The sequence below is a fragment of the Eucalyptus grandis genome, chromosome 4, assembly GCF_016545825.1.
Source record: "Eucalyptus grandis isolate ANBG69807.140 chromosome 4, ASM1654582v1, whole genome shotgun sequence".
NCBI lineage: Eukaryota > Viridiplantae > Streptophyta > Magnoliopsida > Myrtales > Myrtaceae > Eucalyptus > Eucalyptus grandis.
This window is the reverse complement of record NC_052615.1, coordinates 37,636,604-37,661,183: the sequence shown is the minus strand read 5'-3', so window position 1 is coordinate 37,661,183 and position 24,580 is coordinate 37,636,604. Positions and strand designations below refer to the sequence as shown.

Genomic DNA, 24,580 nt, shown 5'->3' with positions numbered 1-24,580 from the left:
TAGAACAAGCCCATCAGTCCACTAAGATGGTCCATGTGGTCCTTCAAGTTAGGAAACATTGATTTATTGAGGTAGACTGGGGAGAGCATTATTAAAGAGATCTTGAGAATGCGGCCACAAAGGACAATAATTTGGGCACGTGAATTTTCGGCGTATTGAGAAGATTCGGCCAGCATTTAAGGAGTAAAAAAAAAACGACATTCGGAGATCACTAAAAAAGGAAATTAACCACTTATATGAGCGTGAGAGTGCTTGGATAATTAACAGAATAAAAATAGCAATAAAAAGACAGATAGAAAGAGGCAATCAGGCACTCTCTCACTCACAGAACGATTCTTGGGTGGAGGTCTGGCTTGAAATTTGATTCCACCCACTGTTTGAAGTGTGGAATTTTGAGCGAGCGGAGACTTTCTGGGCTGAAGGGACGCGTGAACTCGGTGAGAAGGAGCAGTAGCCACCGCCCGTCCCTCTCGCTTCCCGCCTTGCTGGCTTCCGCGAGACACTCCGGCAAGCGTCAGCGCCCCCGCAGGTTTGTCCTCCTACAGCCAGAGAAGCCCCCATTGCGGCTGTATCTCCTTGTTTTATGATAAGACCTGCATGATAAGTTCTACCCTTCGGTAGCTCATGAGTTTACATCGAAAGAGGCGAAAGAAGCAATTCACAACAAGATTTAGTGCAAAGTTCACTAAATTCCATGGTTAATGATATTTGCAAATTACGGTTCCTATTTGGAGAAGAATCCACACAATAACCAAAAGTATAAAAGCACATCCAAATAAAGCATAAAGGAAAAACCGACATGCTGTCTTGATCTTTCTTTGTCTCAAACCCCATACCCCTCTAATAATGGTAGGGTAAGGGTGGCCCCATAGCGGAATTACCTAGTGGTGGTTGGTCATAGCTCTTGTAAGTAGCTAGTGGCCACTCCCTTCTCAAGGAGCTATACGCAAGACTTCCGCATCATACGACTCTGTCCCAAGCTTCTCTTCATGTGAAGTAACAAATGTCAAGATGCAAGCTAGTCATAGATTTTCGACCAAAAAAAAAAAAAAAAAAAAAGGCTAGTCATAGATTTGCTCATGATCAATATGATTCAAATTTGTGATCTCTTGTATTATTTGGTTATTACACTTTGTGCGGTAACAATAAGTAATATGCTTGAACGAAGCCTAGTCTAACTTGCCGCAAAATTGATCTTATTATATGAAGGTTGGTGTCTATCTCCCAATACCCAATGTCCGGTTACCATGAAATTTTCTTCCAATGACTTAAGGAGTTAGGTGGCTCCACGGAAGCCGGTGATAGTCTAATCTTTTGACATTTTTCTTAGGGCCCATGAGTTTTCGTTTTAATTTCTTGGCCCATGCATTGAGGAGGAGATATCTCTGCTATAATACTTTAGACTATTTTTAGGACCCACAAATGTTCCTCATGTACGCGAGTCCCTTTTATCCAAGATTTACGAAGTCTTCTCTTACTTTAGGTAAGAAAGAAGTAGATTAGTTTTTAAATTATCACGTTTGTTAGTCATACGTGTCTCTCTTTGCAAATTATTCCCTAGAAAAGTTTCAAAACAATATCGATACTATTAAATCAAATTTTCTTTTTATCTTCGCTTTCAAACTTTCCTAGTCAAACGATTTTTTTTCCAAAAACTTAAGTTATTAGAAAGTAGATAACCAATATACTTATGAAAAATTACTCGACGCTCTCCTTGAATGTAAGTCGATCTTACCTATGCAAATTAGGATGTGGATGGAACCATGTCAACAAGATTACGGTTGGACCAAGAAAGCAGGTAGAATAATGGGGTATAATAACCAGGAGAAATTTGAGAGAGAGTGTTTGTGTTAAGATTCAAATACTTGATCTATGCTTCGATACCATGTTAAACAAATTTTATTTCTCTAAAGTTTAAGCTATTAAGAAACGGACTGACAATGTATTTATAACAGATTAGTTAATAGAGAAGCGTGAAACCAAAACAATAAGGACATAAATATAAATAAGCGCATTCTTTTAAGGTTCCCCACATCCCCGACTACAAAGATAACCGTCATTTTCTTATGTCTGCACGTGCTTAGCCCGTACCTCAATGCCAATGTGTTAATCAATAGGAGATGAAAAGCAAATAGCGACACTGCTTCAGAATTGTTTATACATTATAAATCAATTTTCACGGTAAATTTCAGTCTTCTCTCGCAGCTTAAAAGGAAAGTTATTCACTGGAAAATCCGTGTTTTGAGTGTAGTTGCATATTTATCCAAATTCACGATCTTTGTTATCATAATCATTAATTTCTATCCACAATTAATTGAGAGAGCAATTTGGCTATTGGACGCACAAAAGAAAAAAAGAACAATCACCTTCTTCATGCGCAAAAGCATGAAAATCACCCGAGGAGGAGGCTGCCTGGCGCCGGCGCAGTTGAAGTTTTGTAAGTACTAGATTACACAAGGTTGCTCAAAATTGTACTCACTTATGTCATTGTGCTGCGTAAAAATTATCAGCAGTTTGCCTGCAATAAACCCTAACCCTTTGGTCAAATGTCTATTTAAGAAAGGGTATCGCTGTTTGGTTACTCGCCACCGCCTTCACGCCTCTCCTCTGCTGAAGTTTGGTGAGGGCCGTTGTCCTTCATCATCTCCATGTAACAGATAACGGATGCTGCCTGCACATCTTGTTACAGAAATCCTTGCCTAAGCTTCATCGTCTTCATTTGTCATGCCTTGCTGCTCATCGGAGCTCCAGCCAACATCGGTGGCCGCCACCACGCCACTCATTGAACTTTTCCAATCCTCTAAGTTTGGGGCTCCTGTGATGTCGGTGTTGACCCTTACGTTCTTCTATTACTGATGGGTCATAATGCGCCCTACTTTTGCTACTGTTTAGTTGTTACACGCCTTCTGGCTTAAGCTCATGTATCTGTACTATTTATGTACTTATTAAATTATCAATATTTGCTTAGCCATAATTTCATCCTTCAATGCGATAAAACCCCTTGCAGTATCATCTATGACAATGTGATTTTTCTAATATATTTGAATAATCGATGTAAAATGGACAAAAACAAGAAAAAGGATTATGTAAGCCTTATCTTTAATCATTAGTAGCAAAACAGTATGATATAGATTCAAGAGCAGAAATAATAGGAAAAAAACTCAGGAGGAGTAGTTCTCATTTCAGTCATTTAAGGGCAAACTTTGTATTATTGCAGGATGATTTAGATTTAGCTCAAATTTAAAACGTGCAAAAGATTTTCGGAATATGATGATATTTATATTATCACTTTAGTAACACATTAGTCATGTCTTATGGCAGGTGTTATTTATTAGAATTGTGGACACAAATTAAGGAGGGAGAGCATGTCTCAGTCTCCTGAAATTAGTTGTTAAGTCGAGTTGCAAACATTGTTTTTAGCATATTTCGGAATGTTACCCCATCAGACCATGACAAACACGAATTTAAGCAATCCCAAAACAGGTGAACAGTCGAGAGTCCTCCGCAAATGAAGAACCCTAAAGGGGGAGGGGGAAGGAAGAACAGTTCCAGAAATTTAAACAGACACCCAACGTAGAGTTTCTCAGTAAGGCGACACTCCCACGTTCGCAGTTGCAAAGAGACCACCATCTTTTCTCAGCACATCCTCTCCTTCCTGCAAAATTCCCAAAACCATATTATTTTAAAGGCATGCCAGAATTTCAATATCATTTTATTAGTCATATCGACCATGATGCAGAAATCCCCTTTACCCATAATATTTCTTCATTGACCTGGAAATGATACTAACGAATTCAGCTTCTTTTCTTTCCTTTTCTCGCATTGATTTTTATTTTGCTTACCAGAAAGGAGAAGGCTGCTCCCACATTCGATGTTATATGTCATCTAACGACGTGTCCTCTCGCAATCTCCATAAATAGAATGATTAATAGCCTAATTAGTAGTAGAACTGATTTTAGGGTTTCGAAGAATATCACCTGCTGGCAGATATTAGTTTTCTTCACGGGCTGGTCAGGCATGAGTCCGAAATGGATGTGGGGGAAGTGGGCCCACTGCAAAAAGGGAGAAAAGAACACGAGCGTACGATCATCAGAAATCGAAAGCTTTTTTCTGATGAAACGTCCCAAGTTGGATGTTTCAAATGGAGAGTATAAAGGAAAATGAATGAACCCAATAAACGAGTGGCGGGAGATGAGGCAAGAGAGCGACTTCTCAATAGAGAGGAAAAGGAAAAAAACCAAAGAAAAGATGGCTGTAAGACTTACGTTCTTCGCAGCAGCACTAAAAGCTTCCCTGTGGCTTATATCGGGATTTCCTGCCTTGATGCGTTGGATCTCCTCCCTGCGAATTCAAAGAATTTCATCATCGGACTCGCGAGTTTTCAGACTGTAATTATGGAATCTTGAATGAGACATGGAAGGATTTGGAAATATAGGCAAATGCAAGGTCCGAAATGTACTGAAAACCGAGTGGGCTTGTGCATTTTTTTGTCTTTGCTTTTGGATGTAACGTCAGCGCACAAACACATGCATCGACACACGAATAAACCCGACATAATGGAAAAGGGAAAAAAGAATGGTTCATCAATCATTCAGCATCACCTCCAGAAAGGGTCCAGTGGTCTTGGAGGGATGGAGACATTTAAGAAGCAGTCTTTGAACAATATACTTGTCTCTGCATATCGATGTGAGACATGCTTTTATTTTATTTTATTTTGGTTCGGCTTTTAACACGTGCGAGTAATAAGACACAATGAAAACGAACACGAAATGACAAAAGCTATGGCCAAAAGTGGACATAAACACAGTCCACAATCGACTGCAAAAAAAAAGGCTTTATTCTTGACGAGATTGAGGCGCCTGTCAGTTAGATCAGTATTTTAACCTAACAATTAAGCAATTCTTCCGGGCTTATAAGTTCTCAATTTGACAGACAATGATGATGCTAAGCAGGTAGCACATATAATTTCTCCATTGGGAAACTCTCGATGACATTTTCCTGTCAGTATGAGGTGACAAACTACAAGAACATGCAAGACAGATTCTTGACTAGGTATCTCGTTAGAAACTTGGTGGCGTTTCTTAAGTAATGAATTAGAATATATTTTACACGAAATTAGCTCTTGCCACTCAATAAATAAATTGTTCATGACTTCATATGTTACCTAAGGGTTAAATACATTTATGGGTTTCTAAACATCTTCCAGCGTTTGATTTTGGTCTTTTAAACCCCACTGCGTCATTTATCATCCTTAAAATTTCACGATTGTGCAAACGTAGGACAACAATTAGTATTTTCCATCACAACTTAAACAAAACCGCACCTACTATGTACCGTTTAATGCCTGAGCACCTCCCGAAGTGCTAGGAACCGAAAGTCTGCCGAACGTTTCTTGTCTTAATTACTAAATACCAAATGCCTCTCATCAATCAATTAACATGTTTAATTATCTCTTTAACATCTATATCGTATGAGCCACAGAAGGGAATAACAAAAAAACAATAAGAGATTCAATTTCATCGGCAAGTTGGCCTTATCAAATCACTTGTACGCATTTATGGGAAGATAGGTTAGTCACTTTAATTCTTAGTGTACACGTACTTGTCACTTGGTTAACACTGATGGGGGGTGATAAATGTATCATCGAGGGATGCTTATCGCCATAAATATTCTTAAGCTTGCAAGAAGGCATATTTTTTATGGCCATAAATTCATCTTCTTCTTTTTTTTTGCTCCTTAGAGCTTACAAATATTAGTAAAGCAGAAACATTGGCCAGTAGTAAAAGGGATAATGCATAATTAATCATCATACATGTGCTTAAAATAGAATGTATTTACTTACTTGATGAAGCGGTTGTAGGCAGAAGGTACTCTCTGTCTCTTCTCCGGAGCTGGGCATGAGCAACCAGACAGACATACAGACAAATCAAAGACACATTAATATCTCCTCTCTCTCTCTCTCTCTCTCTCTCTCTCTCTCTCTCTCTCTCTCTCTCTCTCTCTCTCTTATCATAGTCTCATCATGACTTCCAAGATATGGCAACACCACTCCACTTCTCTCTCTCTCTCTCTCTCTCATCATAGTCTCATCATGACCTCCTGAGAGATGGCAAAACCTCTCTCTCTCTCTCAAACTTTTTTTGACAATCTCGGAGATGAAGATGAAAACCCCTTTTACCAAAAAAAAAAAGAAGATGAAAACCCCTTTCAGAGTCAGAGCGAAAGATGATCTGACATGGCTTCTTTCTTCTAGAAACGATTGGGACAATGAAATCTTTGATCAATTAAGTGAGGATTGCGGAAAGAAGAAAAACAAAATGTAGGCTTTCTTGGCTAGTCATTGCATAGAATATAGGAGGCGGCGGCTATCTGATGGGCTATGAAGTTCTTTTTCTTACATGTTATGCAAGCTCAAAACAAAAAGGAGAATTTAGATCTTGTTGAGGACTACTGAACTTTTCAAGTAATGAAGATCACAAAAATAACCTGACGCTCTCTCTCTCACAGATGAACTGCAACTCTTTCTTACGTATATATTGCGCATATCACACACACACACACACACACACAGAAAGAGAGAGAGAGAGAGAGAGAGAGAGAGAGAGAGAGTTGCCATTTAGAATTTGTCCAGTGTCGGCTCACACCATGAAACATAGGTCAACCTAAATGAAAGATGGGTATAGAAAAAAAGAAAAATAAAGAAGGAAATATTTAAATAGAGAGAGAGAGAGAGAGAATGTTTATACGTCTGTTAACTACTGGAGGCTTAGGGATCTGCTCAGCTCCTCCTCGTAGCTGCATTATCGAGTCGGCCGGCGACAGCTGATTTATCAGTAAACTTGGTGGGGCGTTCCGGATCTCCTCCTATAATGTCCAACCCCCATAATTAGCCAACACATTAAGTAAGGAAAACAATAATACTAATTTTATCTGACCCAAGATACACATCGGTAATACTACCTCAGAGAAGTACCAATTCGTATTTCCTGAGAACCTTCAAAAAAATGCGTTCTTCTTATACTATTTGTTACAATAAAACCAAGAACTTTTTTTTTTCCGAGTTAATGTATGTCTTTAGAAGGGAACCCAATTTATGAATTGTGATTTGTAAAAGATCACAAGATGGTGTGATGTGGGAAGTGGAACCCCGTAATTTCTTTTTCTTCATTATTTTTGCTCAGACGCGAAGGTGGAACAGGTTATAAATTCACAATTACCAGAAGGTTTTGAGGAGTAAAGTAATTGTGGCCAAGCTGAAGCTGGTTAGCTGAGGGAAGAAGCATCCCGCGCATGTTGACGGACAAAAGATTGGTACAGTGACCGCATCGGACTGTCACCGTCTTGAACAAGCTGGTACAAGGAACACTTACCTGTGTGTGCATTTGTGTGCATAAACACAAGCCCCAAATTAAACCACCAAAACAAAAACAAAGTCATTCTTGGATCATGCACAGAGAGAGAAAGAGAGAGAGTACATACAGCGAGGACGGTGTCGCAATAGTTGCAATGGACATAACAGAGCTGCTCGGTGGGAGACGAGAGGTGGTGGTGGTGATCTGGTGCGAAACCAGACGACGACGATGAGGAAGAGGACATCATGTTCATCTTTTCCTTTTGTTGAAGTTGATAAATTCTTGGGCTTTGATTTGATGGATGGATGGATTGACAGGAGATATGGCCGAATGGAGTGTGAAAGACAGCTTAACCACCTTGAATTTGGTTTGCTTGTTCAGTTGCTTTTGCTATACATAGGAGAGGAAGAGGAGATAGTGAGGAGACAAAAGCGGGGTGGGGGTGGGGGGGGAGAGAGAGAGAGAGAGAGAGAATGTGTAGAGAAAGAAGACCGAGAAAGGCCTTTCCCTCTCATCCTTTTCAAGTAAGAATGGAAATCCGGCCAAAAAAGAAAAAAAAAAAAGACTTAAACATAGAAAAGTATCTTTGAAGCTCATTCTGATATAGATTAACCTGCATATAGGTTAGGAAAAATTAGAGATTAAAATGAAGCTCATTGGTGAAAACATCAAGTTCCAAGCATTTTTTTTACAACTTTGATTTGTTATGTCTACCACATCAATGATAAATAGTGGTTTTCAATACATACATACATACATACATATATACAATATCCTTTTTTTGATGTAATTTGTAATTAAATTAATTTATCATACATCGCATCATGTTGAGATACAAACATTTTTTGTATCTAATAGTTTAAATTATTGAGTTATAGTCTTTTAACGTATTGCAATATATGGATGTAAACCAAAAATCGCGTTTTATGGTTAGTCTTGTTTGTTTATTGATAATTTGGAAGACCTGGTATTTGTACAAACTGTTGCTGCAACACAAACAGGACACACAGCTAGGGGAGGTAGAGAGAGAGAGAGAGTTGAAAATAAACGGCTGAGGTTAAAGGGGAGAGGGAAAATGAATGGTTGACAGTCCCCAAGGATGAGGCAGAGAGAGAGAGAGAGAGAGAGAGAGAGAGCTTCCAGAGGCGGCAGAGGTGGGGGATAGGAAAAGAGAAAGGGACGTGTGCATGGGCGGTTAGCTCTGGCGGTCATTCACCAGTTGTTTTCAAACTTAAGACCCTCCCGGTGTATTTGTGTGTCTGTGATCAACTGTGAAGCCTCTCTCTCTCTCTCTCTCTCTCTCTCTCTCTCTCTCTCTCTCTCTCTCTCTCTCTCTCTTCTCTCGGTTTTCTACAATTCCATTGTCCTCACGATCAAATCTTTGTTCTCTCTTTCTCTCTCCTAAGTTCAAAAACACAATACGACGAAGGTACCTAGCTCTGTCTCTCTGCAATACTCTCTCTCTCTCTCTCTCTCTCTCTCTCTCTCTCTCTTCCCCTCTCTCTCTTCCCTACGCTAATCTAATTTATAGCTGATCAAAGATCCAATCCCATTTAGCCACATTTCTGTACTCACAATAAAGTTTCAGGAGTCTTTTCATCGTTTTAGTGTAGCATGGTTCTCTCTGGACACCGAAGCTTTTAAAGTTCTGTAAATTTTTGCACCAATGCCCAAAATATGTCTTTTTTCTTTTCTTGCTTCATCTGCGCCCCCATTAATTAATAGTTTGCTGGGATTTTGGATTAGCAAGATTGGTCTCTTCGAAAAAGTTTCAAATTGTGGAGAAGCATTTCCTAAATTGCTGAACAGTTACATTAGCATGCGGTAAACATTTATATATTCGGTTTTGACCAACCTTCCTTGTGAATGACAATGATTATGCACGTACTTGATGTGTGAATGAAGATGTAGAAGTGTGGACATCGATTTAACAACCCGTTTGTATATAGTACCATCAAGTATCTAAGCCTTAATCCTTGTCCAAATAGCTAAAAATGCATGTCAACAACAGAAAAAGCGACATATGTTAATTGGAGTGTGAAAACCGCGGTCTCATTCAACGAAAATGGGCAAAGTTAATGAGAAAATGAAAATGGAACTTCTAGTTATAATATGAAATAAGCAACCACGTTGCAAACGTACAACCATGAACTATTGACTTCTTAAAATTGCTATTGGTGTAGGGCATATTAGATTAAGTTGCTTATGAACTTGGTTTAGAGTCCTTAAGAAGTAAACTTGTGTAACAAGTAGGAAGAAGTCCAGTCTTGAAATCCCATTACCCTCTAGTAGCCAATTTTCGGTTTAGAAACTTTATCTTCCAGAAGTTAATTGAATTGCTCTTGGATTAGACTAATTAGAGCTTAAATGTCTCTCGAACATATGTATATGCACCAATAAGAGGAAATACTTATATTAGGTTAACCCATGTCAATAGTTGTTAACCTCATTCGACCTCACATAGGATTATAGGACATCGTCTCCAGCCCCCGCCATTGTTTACGATGGCTAGGGCTGAGGTCAACCATGGAGGCCACAGCACGGTGGCGGGGGAGGTGTAGCCACGATGGGGACATTGCAGACGCGACTATGGAAGAAGAAGAAGGCGGAAGATGCATACAAAAGGGAATCTGAAAACTAATCTTGACCATTTATGCAATACCATGTCAACGTGTCTTCCATCTAAAAAGACTAAATTAAATGACAATATCAATGTAATTCAAATGGAGAGGATCCCAATCCATTTAGGTATTTCGGGCATTAGACAGTATGGCATGTCCAAAATCTTAGGATATAAACTAGCCCACTGTTCCTCTTGATTGTGCTAGCTGGGTCAAAATTGTTTGCTCTTTAAACTCTGTGGTTTATTAAACATCTAGTCCCTTAACTTCCCAATACTCTTTCCCTCTCATAATTTCATGATGCATGACTCAATAAGAGGGATAACTCACATTGGATTACAACTAGCTAAGGAACCGCTTCACGTATTCTACTCATTTATAGATTTCATCATCCAACATGACATTCAATTTACTAAATCTTCTAAATTTTCTTCTTTCTTGCATTCGGCAAACTGAAAAAATTTAGATATGAGCAGACAATGAACTCATCATTGTAACTTTTGCGGATTAAAAATTCAAAAATGTCGTAGGTGAAATGATGCTTTTATATAAGAGATGATTTAATGGTATTGATGTTTGAAGCTATGTTCAGACTCTATTTATGGTGCAACTGATGATATCATCACGATGCTAAGCGCCACAAAAATAACGTAAATCTCAAGAAGCTGATCATCATCTCCTTCCAACGCCATACATGACTAATCCTTGATCAGATCAGATCTCTCTCTCTCTCTCTCTCTCTCTCTCTCTCTCTCTCTCTCATACACCCACAGAGATACGAAGTCGTCAGTGATGACAGGAGGCAGAGATCCTTTACCATAGTTTTGTCCTTGCATGGTGAGTTTTTTCCAATTTTCGCTTTGCCTACCAATAGCTAGAGACTAGGTTAGACTTTTTTTACCAGCGCACACTAGTCCCTTCCAATCAAGTTCTGTCTTTTTTAATTTTTATTCTTTTACTTTAATTGTCGCAAAGTTCAACTCTGGAAAAAAACCTGTTCACTTTTCCTTACCATCGTTGAGGACTATCGCCCTTTGATTGCCATTTAAGGTTAATATGATGATAATTCAGTTGTGATGATTGTGTCCTCCTCGTTGAGTATTGACTATGTACGTTGCTTGAAAAGACTTGGGAATGTTGTTTCGGACATTGTTTTTAGCATCGAAAGCACACACTAATGGAGGAGCTTGTCAGTCTAGGTCTGTACTCTTTCTTTAAATTAAAAAAGAAAGGGCTGTGTTGCTTAATTCATGTTAGAGCCGCTATTCACTTCCCTTGCCCTAAGCATGTTTAACTTTTGCATCTTCCTTCTAGAATTGTATGTTGGAACTTTCTTTTTCTTTTTCTTTTTTTTGGATTGTAATTGATTTTGCAATACCAAAATGTCAATTCAAATATATGTCGATAATATTGGTGCAAGACACGAAAATATTGTGTTTTGGATTAACTTTTACTTTTCACTCTTTACTTAAGTCTCTTTGTTATAAGGAAGATTGTGTTTTGAGCAATTGTTTTCTCACTTTCTGGAATTTGGATAAAGGGATTTTTTTTTCCATGGATTGAAAAAGATAAGTTTAGATTAGGGAAAACAGTTTCCCTCCCTCACAAGAAGCAAATCACTTTCCTTGAACCACCAAACAAATGAGAATTAATTATTTTTTGTTGAAAATGATTTTCACAAAAATAGTTTCCCTTTTTATGAAATTTTCAATGAAACAAACATATCAAATGTATTTATTATACACTTTGACATTTTTCTACACATCTCAAGCTTTCAAAATAAGTAAATGTTAACATGTAAATTAACATATAGTAACTTCATAGTTCTTTTGAAATTTACATAATATTGTAAACTTTAATAGAAAATTTAAAAAAAAAGAAGTGATTTTACTTTTAATTCATGGTAAGCAAACGGGCCTTTTAGATTTGCGTGAATTTATCACTTGAATTACAAATGAAGCTTGTAAATGTTACCCAATCTTTGAATACGTTTGTTTCATGGAAAATTAAAAAAAAAATGTTTTTTATGTCATTTAAAAATATTAGTCAACCAAAAAAGTTTCATCATTAGCAAAAATATTGAGGTATAAATTGTTGTTGATAAGAAAAAAATTTCATTAACTAATTTTCTAAATGATATAGACAGTCATTTTTAGAAATATTTTTTTTTCAAATTCTTACTTTTCCGTTAAAAAAAAAAAAAGCATATTTTTCTCTTTTCATTTTGAATTTAACTTCTTCTGTAATCTCTTTCGAGGAGCTTCTGTTCCAGATCCTTGGTTCATTGTAGATGGTTGTATGTTTCACCTAACCATGTCCTTCTCCACTGTTTTTATTTTCCGAAGGTTATGAGTGCGGTTATGGATTGATTTTTGTAATCAAGAACACAACAAATTTGAAGGGATCTCTTCTGAAAATAGTTTTGAAATGAAGATTAAATGTAACAGTTATTGAATAATAAAAGTTGCACACGTGTGACTTTCTTACTTCTGCTTATTCTTGTGGACTTTTTTCTTATTGTACATTATATGTGTATAAAACATAGTCGTTTCAAGAATTGGTAGGTAGGTTACGTGAATTTGAACATAGGCACTCATATCCTTTGATTAATATAGTTTCTTTAATGGAAGTATATAGTTTCTTCGCTCCTGTACGAAGATAATAAAGCTGGGCCAGGTATTTGTAGAGTATTTCCACTATAAACTCTCCTCGTTTTTTAGGACTACAAGAAAATGCGTCTCTAGCAACGATATGAATTTTTTTTCGCTAAAAAGACTTCTGGCGACCAAAACCTGATTTGGCTGCTAGAAATCAGGCTGAGGCGATCAAAATAGGTATTCTTCTGACCTTTTTTTCTTTTTTTGTCATGAGCGATCAAGATATTAAAGTATCCCATATTGTTTATTTACAGATTTATATACTTTTTATATAGATGCAACATCCCTTTTCTAAAAAATTATTAGATTATTTATGTCAAAACTACTTTAACCATAATCACAACTCAGCGAAATTTTTCACATTATGTAAAAGCTTATTAAAATACCAACATCTAGCTGAAGTATCACACATCGCTTATCTACGAGGTTCATATGCTCCTAATATAGATGTAACATCCCCTTTTTTCTCAAAATTATTAGTTAGCTATTTATGTCAATATGACTTTAACCACAATCACAACTCAGTGAAATTTGTCACGCCATGTAAGAGCTGGTAAAAGAATGACATGAAAATGACAATAATAATATATATCGACATCTAACTGAAGTGTCTCACATTGCTTATTTATGGGGTTTATCTGCTCTTTATAAATAAATACATACATACATACAAACACACACACATATGCAACATCCTTTTTTTTTTCCAAAAATTATTAGTTGGCTATTTATATTAATACTACTTTAACCACAATCACAACTCAGTGAAATTTGTCACACCTTGTAAGAACTAGTTAAAGCATGACATGAAAGGGATAATAAACATATAGCTTGGTAATATACAAACATCTAGCTGAAATATCCCACCTCGCTTATCTACAAGATTTATATGGTCTTTATATAGATGAAACATCCCTTTTTTTTCGAAAGTTATCAGTTGTCAATATTACTTTACCCACAATCACAATACAATGAAATTTACCACACCATGTAAGAGTTGGTTAAAGCGTGACATGAAAAAGGATAATAAACCGATAGCTTGGAATATATTGACATGTAACTAAACTATCTCACATAGCTTATCTACGGGGTTTACATGCTCTTTATATAGATGCAACATCCCCCTTTCCAAAAATTATAGCTATTTACGTCAATACTACTTTAACTACAATCACAACTCAATGAAATTTGTCACACCATGTAAGAGTTGGCTAAAGCATGACATTGAAAGGACAATAAAACAGATAGCTTATGAAGTATTGCACATCATTTATCTATGAGCTTTATACCCTCTTAATATAGATTAAAGGAATATATTCACTAAAAGTCCTAAAACTTGTCATAAAAGTGTAATTGGACTATAAAACTTGCAAAAAGTGCAATTAAGTTATATGACTTGTCAAATTGGTTTAATCAAGTCATTCCGTTAACTCCATCCAATTTGACTAATAGAAAGTGCTGATATGACCTTTTTTAAAAATATTTGTCTCTCCCACGTAACAATGATGTGGTTAAATAATGAAGTATAATATTAAAATGACATTATTTTGGTCAAAATCTAATTTTTAATGCTAATTTTATGAAATTAAATTTAAAAATAGGCTAAATTTATTATTTATTTTTTTAAGAAGAAGAAGAAGTCAAACGAGCAATTCTATAAGCCCTCACCATTGCAGCCACTACCACCGCCACCTCCCCATCGCCAGGAGGGGTTGGCAAGGGTGGAGATTGCTAGGCCTCGACCAAGGGTTGGCAACCCTCACTGAAGGCATGGGAGGGCCTATAGGCCCTCACCCAGACTGAGCAAAGGTTGCTCGCCCTTGCCCAAACCTGGGCGAGATTTGGGCGTAGGTCAAGGAAAGGCCTTGCCTAGATCTGCGAGAGGGCCTACAAGCCCTTCATTGCCGTTGACAAGGGTCATTGGCCCCTAACTAAGGCTTGATGAACCCCCTTGCCATCCCCCATCCTTGCCAGTCCTCCTAACAATGGTGGAGCGGCAACAACAAAGGCTTGCACCCCTTCCCACCTTACTTCTACTTTTCTTTCTTTTTTAAAAAGAAAATTTTACCTTATTTTTAAATTTAAATTTAAATTAAATTTGGGCAAAGATAATTTTACAAAAGCCATGTCATCACTACGTCAGCATTTTCCATTAGTCAAATTGAATGGAATTAACAAAAGGACTTGATTGAACCAATTTGACAATTTGTAAGACTTGATTGCAATTTTTGTAAGTTTTAGGACTCGATTGTACTTTTGTGACAAGTTTTAAGACTTCTAGTAAACATATCTCTAGATGAAACATTCCCTTTTTCCCAAAATTATTAGTTAGCTATTTATGTTAATACTACTCTAACCACAATCACAACTCAGTGGAATTTGTCACACCATGTAAGAGCTAGTTAAAGCATTACATGAAAATGATAATAGATAAATAGCTTGGTAATATACTGACATCTAACTAAAGTATCTCACATTGCTTATTTATGGGGTCTATATGTTTTTTTATATAGATGCAATGTCCTCTTTGTCCAAAAATTATTAGTTAGCTATTTATGTTAATACTACTTTAACCATAATCACAACTCAGTGAAATTTATCACTCCATGTAAGAACTAGTTAAAGCATGACATGAAAGGAACAATAAATAGATAGGTTGGTAAAATATCAACATCTAGCTGAAGAATCTCACATCACTAACCTATAGAGTTTATATCTTGGGTTTATATGTTGTTTATATATATATATGCAACATACCATTTTTCCAAAAATTATTAGTTAGCTACTTATGTCAATGCTGCTTTAACCACAACAACTCAGTGAAATTTATCATACCATGTAAGAACTATGACATGAAAAGGACAATAAAAATAGCTTGGTAATATACTGACATCTAGCTGAATCTAAGGCGCTTAAAGGAATCAAGTTCTTCTTCAATTCTGTAATATGTCTTGTACTGGTCAATGTCCTTGCAATCCCGATGTGCATTCTAATTTCACATTGCCAGCACCCACAACATCACTTTCAGCTTTGTTCTCCATATCTTTAACACTAGGGTCGAGAGAGAGAGAGAAACAGATATACCTCCCTCGCTCATAGTTCTAGCTCTGCCATGATCATTAGTTGAGTCACTGTACCCTTGGCCTTCATAATAAACTATTATGTCTATGCATGCATGCATGTATTTACACATTATGCAGGCATCGCACGCAAGCATGCGCGCTCGCACGTACACAGAACTGGAGCATGGTAAGGTTTCTAGACCTTTTTACCAAGCCCTGCTAGAGCTGCCAAGTCTTTTTGTTTTAACCCTTCTTTTCTTTGGCCTTATGTTACCTTGTTTTTTTTTAAAATTATGTAATGGGAAATGTGCATGCCAAATCGACTATGCATCAATTTTATTGTGTAATTTATATCAGGTCAACAATTTTTTATTGCTAGCAAGAACTAGGGAAGGAACAACCCACCCGCACCGATTGAGAGAAATATAGCATTCGATTGCTCAAAATAGAAAATTAGCATGTCCCATATCCAACAAAAATATTTTCTTTTTTGTTTTCCAAATTTTCTTCTCGTAGCCAATTCCCTTGCATTGACCTGATTTATGACACTATCGGTATGAAAGAACGACTTTTCAAGCAAGACATCAATTTGGATTTGAGTTCAATTTGAATTTGAATTTGGATCATTTGAGCAGTTGCTATCCTAGAGCCTAGCATGCTACTTCAAAAACCCTACCCTGCTCTATTTCATTTGATATCCACCAGAAGACTAATGCTATGGGTGGACAAATATTTTTTTCCATTGACAATTGGTAGAATGAAAACCCAACAAGAACTCTTGACTACAAGCTATTAATTGTTTTGTCATTTTTAATGAGTTGTGCTATGAAAGTTTGGGCACAACTAGGCTTACTAATTGTCATGAGAGCATTGTCAACTTTGCTTGGGGCCACTAGAAATATACGGCTAAGATTGGTAGGAGATCTTTTGCCCAACCAGAGTCCTTAGTCAAATCTCGCAAATTATGTATAACATCAATGTCCGACACAAGTAAATCTTCAAGATTTGCTAATTCATGAAGTAATCTCCTCACTTTTGGCACGTAGGAGGAGCTTTGGTGACCGACTCCCAACCTTAGAATTTCAATCTTCAAGCAACGGCTGTAACTCAAGTTGGACATTCCTTAATATGTGTAAGACCTCCACAGGAATACCTAACTGAAAGTAGCTTCATTGATCGCTCGAACGTTAGCCTTCGCTTCTTACTTTCAACGTTTCGAATACCGAAGGAACACCCTGCTCTATTTACCAATCTTATTCATTAAAAAAAAAAAAAAAAAAAACTACTAGCAAAAAGCACAGGTGTGGGCACGCCAAATAAGTGAAGGAAAAAAGAAGGTCGTTTAATAAGAAGAGAAGATTAAATATTGATAACTGTTAAATAGTTTAGGGAAGGAATTTTTGCAAAAAAGATTAAAATCAATCTTGGGACATGAGAAATTCGTGAGATCATATGGCAATTATCTTGATAATCTTAGATCACAATTATGTCAAGCATATGCAAATAGAATGTTGCCCATCATTTTAATAGCAACCGTGTATTTTAATAAAATTTGCATGCAAAATTTTGAGATTGAAATCCTCGTCTACATTTTATTAATATTAGAGATTATTTATTCTAGTCTCGGTATCAATAGATTAAAAGGAACCTTCTCGATATCGGGAAGAGTGTTTCATGGCTTTGGGACCTCTCCTGCGTATATAAGTGGGAGCATCAAATTGTTTTCACATTGATTGTAAAAGGAACGCACGTCGATGATATACGAAATTATGATGGTTTTATAATTATATATAACCTGAGTTTGTAATTTTTCAAGCTCTAACATGTGTTATCTAACTTAATTTTCAATTCTTATATTTTTATAAATGAGAGAGGGTGTTAAAATATTGCATGTCTTAATGTCTTTATGGGAGTAATTATATATATTTGTACCGGTTGTCTCCTTTCAACTAGAGATTATGATTGTGGCTCGGAAATCTTTAACGTTGACATAGATTAATACTACAAAGTAGGAACGTCTGTATTATGAGAACCTCCTACATTTTGGGGATCAGAATTTTTTTTACCTTCTTCAAAATATCCCCATTAGTCATTTTATAAATATCTATCCATGGATAAAAAGTGAAATTTAAGATTCCATATTTTACATCTTTTCTATCTTACAAATAACCTTGCCAAAAGAAGCTCAAATCTGTATATATTCTTCTCTTCTTACATATATGTGTGCAATTTCTTCATATTTTCTTAATGATTTCTCTCCGTTAATTTTTAATTCAAACATTTGTAATTAGGCGATTTTATAAAAGCGTTTAAATATAATATTTTGCATTACTCGCAATGAGTGTGCACTTTGGTTAGTATTGAGAAACCATACACATTTTTTAAATTGAGATTCTTTATAAGATGTTCAAGTTAAAGTAATGCTAGGGTTACAATAAAGATTGGCAAACAAAAATTAAGACACGTTCGCGATTGCCCTAAACTTATTTCGGCACGTTTGGAGATGACACAAATCATATTTTATGCAACCAAAAAACACAACTAGCTCAAAGTCTGACAATCAACGTATGACAAAATAATCTTCCAAAAAGTCCTAAAACTATTTTGCAATTACCAAAAAAATCCTAAACTTTTTAATTTTATCAATTTAGTCCTAAAATTTTTGACATGATGATTAGCCAACACAATTCTTCTAGCTAATTTTGACAAAAAAAAAAAAAAATCGTTGACTTGGCGGTCGTGCCATGTAGAGCGACTAATATTCGCATCAGTGATTTCCAATCAAAATTAGGTAGAATGACTAAATTAGTAAATTGTCAAAAGGTTTAAGACTAAATTGGAAAATTGAAAAACTTATAACTAAATTAGCACTTGTACAATAGATTTAAGACTCTTTTTAGCAAGTTCTAACATATTACTCATAGCTGCATATACAGAAGTTTTTGTAGGCGTAAATGCACATGTTTTGTATTCATAGTGTTGATTATTCATGGAGTATGTGCTATCTAGAAGTGGGAGGTACAAGCTTCTTCTATATCAGTAAGAAAACCTGCAGCTTGCTATCTGTAACCTCTCGTTAGTTCGCTGGATCCATCTCATTATGGGATCAATTATTCAATAGTAATTTTGATCGGAAGTAAACATCTCACCAACTCATGTAATGTCAATTCATGGTACCACTCTAGTCTATTAATTTCTCTAGCGATCAACGCGTATCTAGGAGAACAAGCATGTGGCCTAAGATGTAGTTCTTCTAGTTTCTTTTTTTATAGGGGATAACTCAAAGGGTCACGCTTTAAGATGCATGTGAAAGAGGTTTAGTGTAATGAAATCTCACATTGGATAGATGATGTTATATGGAAACAGTTAATAGATTTAGTTGGCTTATAATTACGGAATTTAAGATTTTCGGGCAAAATGGGTCCAGCTATGTTGATGAGCTCGAATCTAATTGCTCTCTAATCTCTTTATGGTGACGTACCGGACTTTGATACAAATCCAATAGAAGGGTATTGACGCCCCGCTGCCTGATTGGACGGGCTCTTTCGCATTTATCGGTCTTTGATAAATATCTCAGAAAAGGAATCTCATAGAATTATCAAAATTCTCGTGTTCTAAACAGCGTTAAATTATGATCATGTGTCTCGTGATGACTCTTGATATGAGTTGACAAATCTCAAAAATTGAGTAGCCATATGTATTGTCTTCAAGTCGATGGATGATTATTTTGAGTTAGGATCAGTTGGCAAATGCATTATTTATGTTTGTTAGAGAAATTTATGATTTTTTTTAGAGATATTTAAGATATTTATTTTGATTTTCTATATCTTTCGTGATATTGTGTATATCTAGGAGATTTTTCATATCTCTCTTTAGTTGTGCATATCACTTATTGATATATTATGTAGATGGTCATCTTAATGACTATCAATAGGCTCATGTACTCTATCAGAATAGAGAGAAATATACATAAATTCCTTGAATTTATTTTCTGCATTATTGTTATCTATGTTGCTGTCAAGTTTGGCTAGACCAAGGAAGAGATTTAGAGGAGAAAGTACCCAAAAAAAAAAAACCTAAACATATCGCATCAATACCAATTTGGTTATGAACCTTTAAATTTGATTAACGCAATTCTTAAGCTTTTATACTTGGGCAATTCGAGTCCATCTAACTAATTTTGACTTGAAAATTATTGACATAGACATCAGCTGTCCTACGTGACACGACCAATGCTAACATGAGTAAATTTTACAATTTTTAAATATTTTTTTAATGGTAAAGGCTTGACCCTCGTGGCCTGGGCGAGGGCTGCGACAAAAAAATGATTAAAAATTTCAAAAAAAATAAATTTTGTAAAATTTATCCATGTCAGTGGCAGTTGTGCCATGCATGACGACCAGTATCCACATTAGCAATTTTTGTCAAAATTGACCGAATAAACTCAATTGGCACATTTCACCAAAAAAAAACCTCAATTGGCACAAATGCAAAAGGTTTATAATAAATTTGTCCTATAAAAAGATTTAGAAATAAATTTGTACTAATGCAATAGATTTATAACTTTTTTTTTGCTTTCCCCGTATTAAGATGGTAATTTGCTGATGCAGATGAATTCCTCATTTTGGACTAAGAAGAGTTGGTGCGTGCTCACAGGTAAGAAGGGGATTTGTCAAAGTGCACACATGGGATTGTATTGGAGATAAAATGGAAACCCATTTTTACTTTTGAATGAAATTAGTCCACCTAAGTATGTCCATAAATTGGACTCGAGCCCGCTCTTAGCAAATCTTCTTGCTATGAGATGTCGAACTTCCCCGGCCCATCCCTCGATCACGATTCATATCTCCCCAAGGAAGGATGAATAGAGGAGCTCACGGATCATAACTTTTCAAATTAATTATATGATAAACATCCACCACTCTAGGTTTCATCTCATTCACTGTCACAAGAATATATATATTTTCTAGCTCCGTTTGTTTAGCAAAAAATTAAAAAATTCAGAAAAGCTTTCACTCCTATTATACGTACGACGTGTCTTTATATATATATATATTGAAATAATAAACCTTTAGAAGAAATTCACTTAATATTCTGGAATGCCACTAGTGACCACTGTCCTCCTCGCAATCCAATTCCTAAAAGATGTCTGTCGGATGGTTGGCCGCAACATTTAATCTCCTTCAGTTTTCACGTCCTGTAATCTGATGGGAAGCCCCGAGACCGTGGCCAGACACTGCCATGCGCAATACGACCGAGAAGAGCTCTGGCCGTAATCGACGTGATTCGCTGTTCATGCCAGAACAGCGAGCCACGTACGGCGACGCGTGCGTCGCCATTTAACGGTGGGGAACGGACGAAACGTACGACGTGGGTTTCGCCTTTGTCCCGCAGGCAGGCGAAAAGTAGTATTATCATTGTCTCAAGTGGGAAAGGTTAGGCTTTTCCGGGGGCATTTGAAAGGGTGGGCCTTTCTTTTTTTCAGGGATTTGGCCAATCTGCCGACGAGGCAAACTTGCAAGAAATTGTCATATGTACGTGCAATAAGCGAGAGGAGATTCGAGTGAAATTGAAGAGGGACGACGACCCGTGTCTTTCCAGCTTTTGCCCATTGATTCATCGCTGCGCGTGCAGATCGAATGAAAATGAATGCGTCTGGGGCAGATGTGCATTTAACTCGGTGGTGGTCTGTGCTGACCCACCTTTCATGTCTGCGTCTGGGGAATTCTTCGTATTTTGCTTTTGTCTCCTTTTTGTTCAACTTGAAATCTGTCTGTCTGGCTGAATCCTTGGGACAAGACGCAAACTGAATTTTCTCGGCTGTACGAGTGACCTAGAGATTTTAAGATGGTGTTGATAATTTTTAACCGTAGAGAACCTTGGGAAGATGCCCTTTTGTTGTCAAGATAAAATGTGGCCGATCTGTATCAACACACACAATAGAAAAACCCTCAGATTTATGTGGTTGGGTAAGATTGACAATTGTTAGGAGTACGCAATAAAAGCACAATATCTTCAATAGGGAGATCGTCAAGAGACAGCCCACGTTCAAATCCGTAAACATGTACAATTGAACCCATATTTGCTTAATAGTTTAAGCCAATGAGTAATAAGCCAATTTGAATATGTTAACCACCTCGTACCGCACTAATTTCGTTGATATGGGACGTTTCTAGCATAACTCACACATGCATCTCAACAACTACATCTGTAGGAGAATCAAAGAGCCCGAAGTTGTGATGCAATCCAAACAAGAGCAAACAACAAATGTGCTTCAATCTTGAGTAAGTGACTTAACACTTCTAGATCTCAAATATTGTCTTTGCCAAAGTTAAGAGTGCAATCAATATACTCTTTAAGGTTTATGTTGCTAGAAATCAGAATAACTATCGTGAGCAGAAAAGTGGTTTTTTTTTTTTTTTTTTGGAACAGGAGGAACCAGCTTGCACCGACAATGCGCTGTAAACCCCCCGGTGACGCTAGCAGGGAAACCACCACCTCGACGTCACGCTTAAGTTACCACACATCGCTTCAGCCTCCCTACTTCACAGGGGCTTCGAACAGTGGCCTCCACCGGGGAGGGCCAAGAATCTACCATCCACGCCACCGGCATATAAAACATGGAAAATCCATAAATGAGCAGGCTATTACTCGAGACTCTGCTTCGATATTGAGTTGTTAAACTTAGTGAGTGTACAACCATTTTTTATAGAGACTTAAGTTGTTACTTGTTAGACTTACTGAACGAGACATGTTATGTTACATGCTAAGGCAAACCTTGAAGTCCATAGAATTCATATTACTTCAGAAGATACAAGTAAAGAATTTTCTTACGCAGGCAAAAAATAAGAGAATAATATAACAAAGGGACTCTTTATTGAAAATTATCTCCAAAAATGCTTTGGTCGCCTCTATTCTCTTTATATGCCATATAAGTGCAATAGATGAAGTGATTGGCTTTTATATGGCATGTATATTAACTGTGTTTATCTCAAAAAATGAATGGTTCAAAAAAATATTTCCTTTAAAGATGATCGCATGTATCATATACAAAAATTAAAAAATTAAAAGTTTTTTTATCATTTACTCAAATATTTCGATATAAATTGTTGTTGATGATAAGCAATTTTCGTTAACTGCTATTTTAAGCAATACAAACAATCATTTTTAGTAAAATGTTTTACAAATCATCTATTTTCTGTAGAACAAACGACCCTTACTTTCACCTCAAATAAAAAACTACTTTTTAAAGCCACATTGATAAATAGATCTTCTTTCTTTTTAATTTTGTGCTCTGATCCATATTGGACAATATATTGCTTAAGAAACATGCGGACTTATAAAGCCCAACATGTATGCCGGTCCTAAAAGCGTCAAAGCCACTTTTAAAACTACAGATCTAAAATTTAAGGTTTTGTTTGTTTTTTGAAAAATGAATGATTTAAAAAAAATTCTTTAGAATGACTATTTGTATTGATTGAAATTATCAGTTAACAAAAAAAGGATTTCATCATTGACAACAATAATATTTTCGTGGATAATAAAAACACAATTTATTTTTTTATTTTTAAAGAGATATAAGTAATTATTTTTAATTAAATATGTTTTAAATTATTCCTTTTTCACAAGACAAACGCACCATAAACGAGTCAAATCTGGGGTGCATTCTGAAAAGTAGCCTGGAGCTCAAAAGCTCCCATGTACGGATATGGGAGAAAATATTCGAACCCCTCGACTTAATTTCTACCTTTTAATTGTTGGGTCAAATCCAAAACAAAAGGACCCGTTCATCATTCCATGAAACAACTCAAGTCGTGTTATGAAGCTTATCTTTGTCTCGATAGATCATGGCATTGCTCGGATTGACTCAGATTCATATAGCCATAACATATGCATACATGGTTTTCCATGATGGAGACAATTCGGTTTGAGCTCACCCCTTTAAAGATTCCAAAAGCCTCTCCAGATAGTTATGCCGCCACATATAATCACAAACTGGACATTCACGTTTGGGTCACGCTTCTTTTCCTAGAGTACATCTTTAAATTTCAAGTAGTCACTTGGGCTAAATTGTGGATTTACGTTTTGATCGTTTGCCGTGAAAATTAGGAAAACAACACGCTTTACCTCCTTATATTTATAATTATGCTCCATTTAATTTGACACACTATAATATCAATGACTTTCTCCAACTGCGAGTATGGGAGGACCGAGATATTTTGTTTTTTTTTTTTCTATGATCATTCTTATTTTATATGGCTTTGTCATATGAAAAATCGATTTCAACTCGTTCAGATCTATCATGAATTTGTTTCGACGAGAAAATCACAATTTTTCCTTGGGAATTCATGCACAAAAATATCGTTAAATGTTCTTGTCCAGGCACATCTCTATAAAACGATCGGCCAAAGCATAGGCATATTTTGAACACTATGCAATCCTCATCTCAACTTCTTTTGTTTAAAACAATTTTAGGTTGAAAGTTGTCATAATGTGATGCACACAATTGACCATACCTCTTCTCCTATTGGAGGCAGCATACTTCTGTACGAGCACTTATTCCCATGCATAACCTTCTTTAAGGCTTTGCAGGGCTTGTTCTATTCACCTTCTACTTTATGAATGCACCAAGTTCGATCCTCACTCACCGCTATTTTGTTTTCTAGGGTGTGGCATCTAGCACAGAGAGCACAAATGTTGGGAACCTGTCTCCAAAACTTTTTCGTGTGCCCTTCATGTTATCTTCTCGAAACACAAGACATATTCCTGATTAGTCACTTCTTTAATCGACCACTACCATGTCTTCTTCACAAATCCTTCTTTGGATCTAGTTCCTGAAGATGACACGCTTATCCCTACTCCCGCATCTCCATTCCCGGTGTTGTCTT

The 24,580-nt window shown here is 36.4% G+C and overlaps 1 protein-coding gene across 1 annotated transcript; it reads right to left on the bottom strand.

Moving 5' to 3' along the window:
- Window positions 1-3,401: 3,401 nt before the first annotated feature.
- LOC104442258 (axial regulator YABBY 1) lies at window positions 3,402-7,814 on the bottom strand. The gene is made up of 7 exons (XM_010055612.3): window positions 7,480-7,814; window positions 7,218-7,370; window positions 6,747-6,864; window positions 5,843-5,891; window positions 4,266-4,341; window positions 3,978-4,052; window positions 3,402-3,655 (listed from the first exon to the last, which is right to left on the bottom strand). The coding sequence occupies exons 1-7, from the start codon at window positions 7,603-7,605 to the stop codon at window positions 3,584-3,586; spliced, it is 669 nt and encodes a 222-aa protein (XP_010053914.1). The 5' UTR covers window positions 7,606-7,814; the 3' UTR covers window positions 3,402-3,583.
- Between the last annotated feature and the right edge of the window lie 16,766 nt (window positions 7,815-24,580).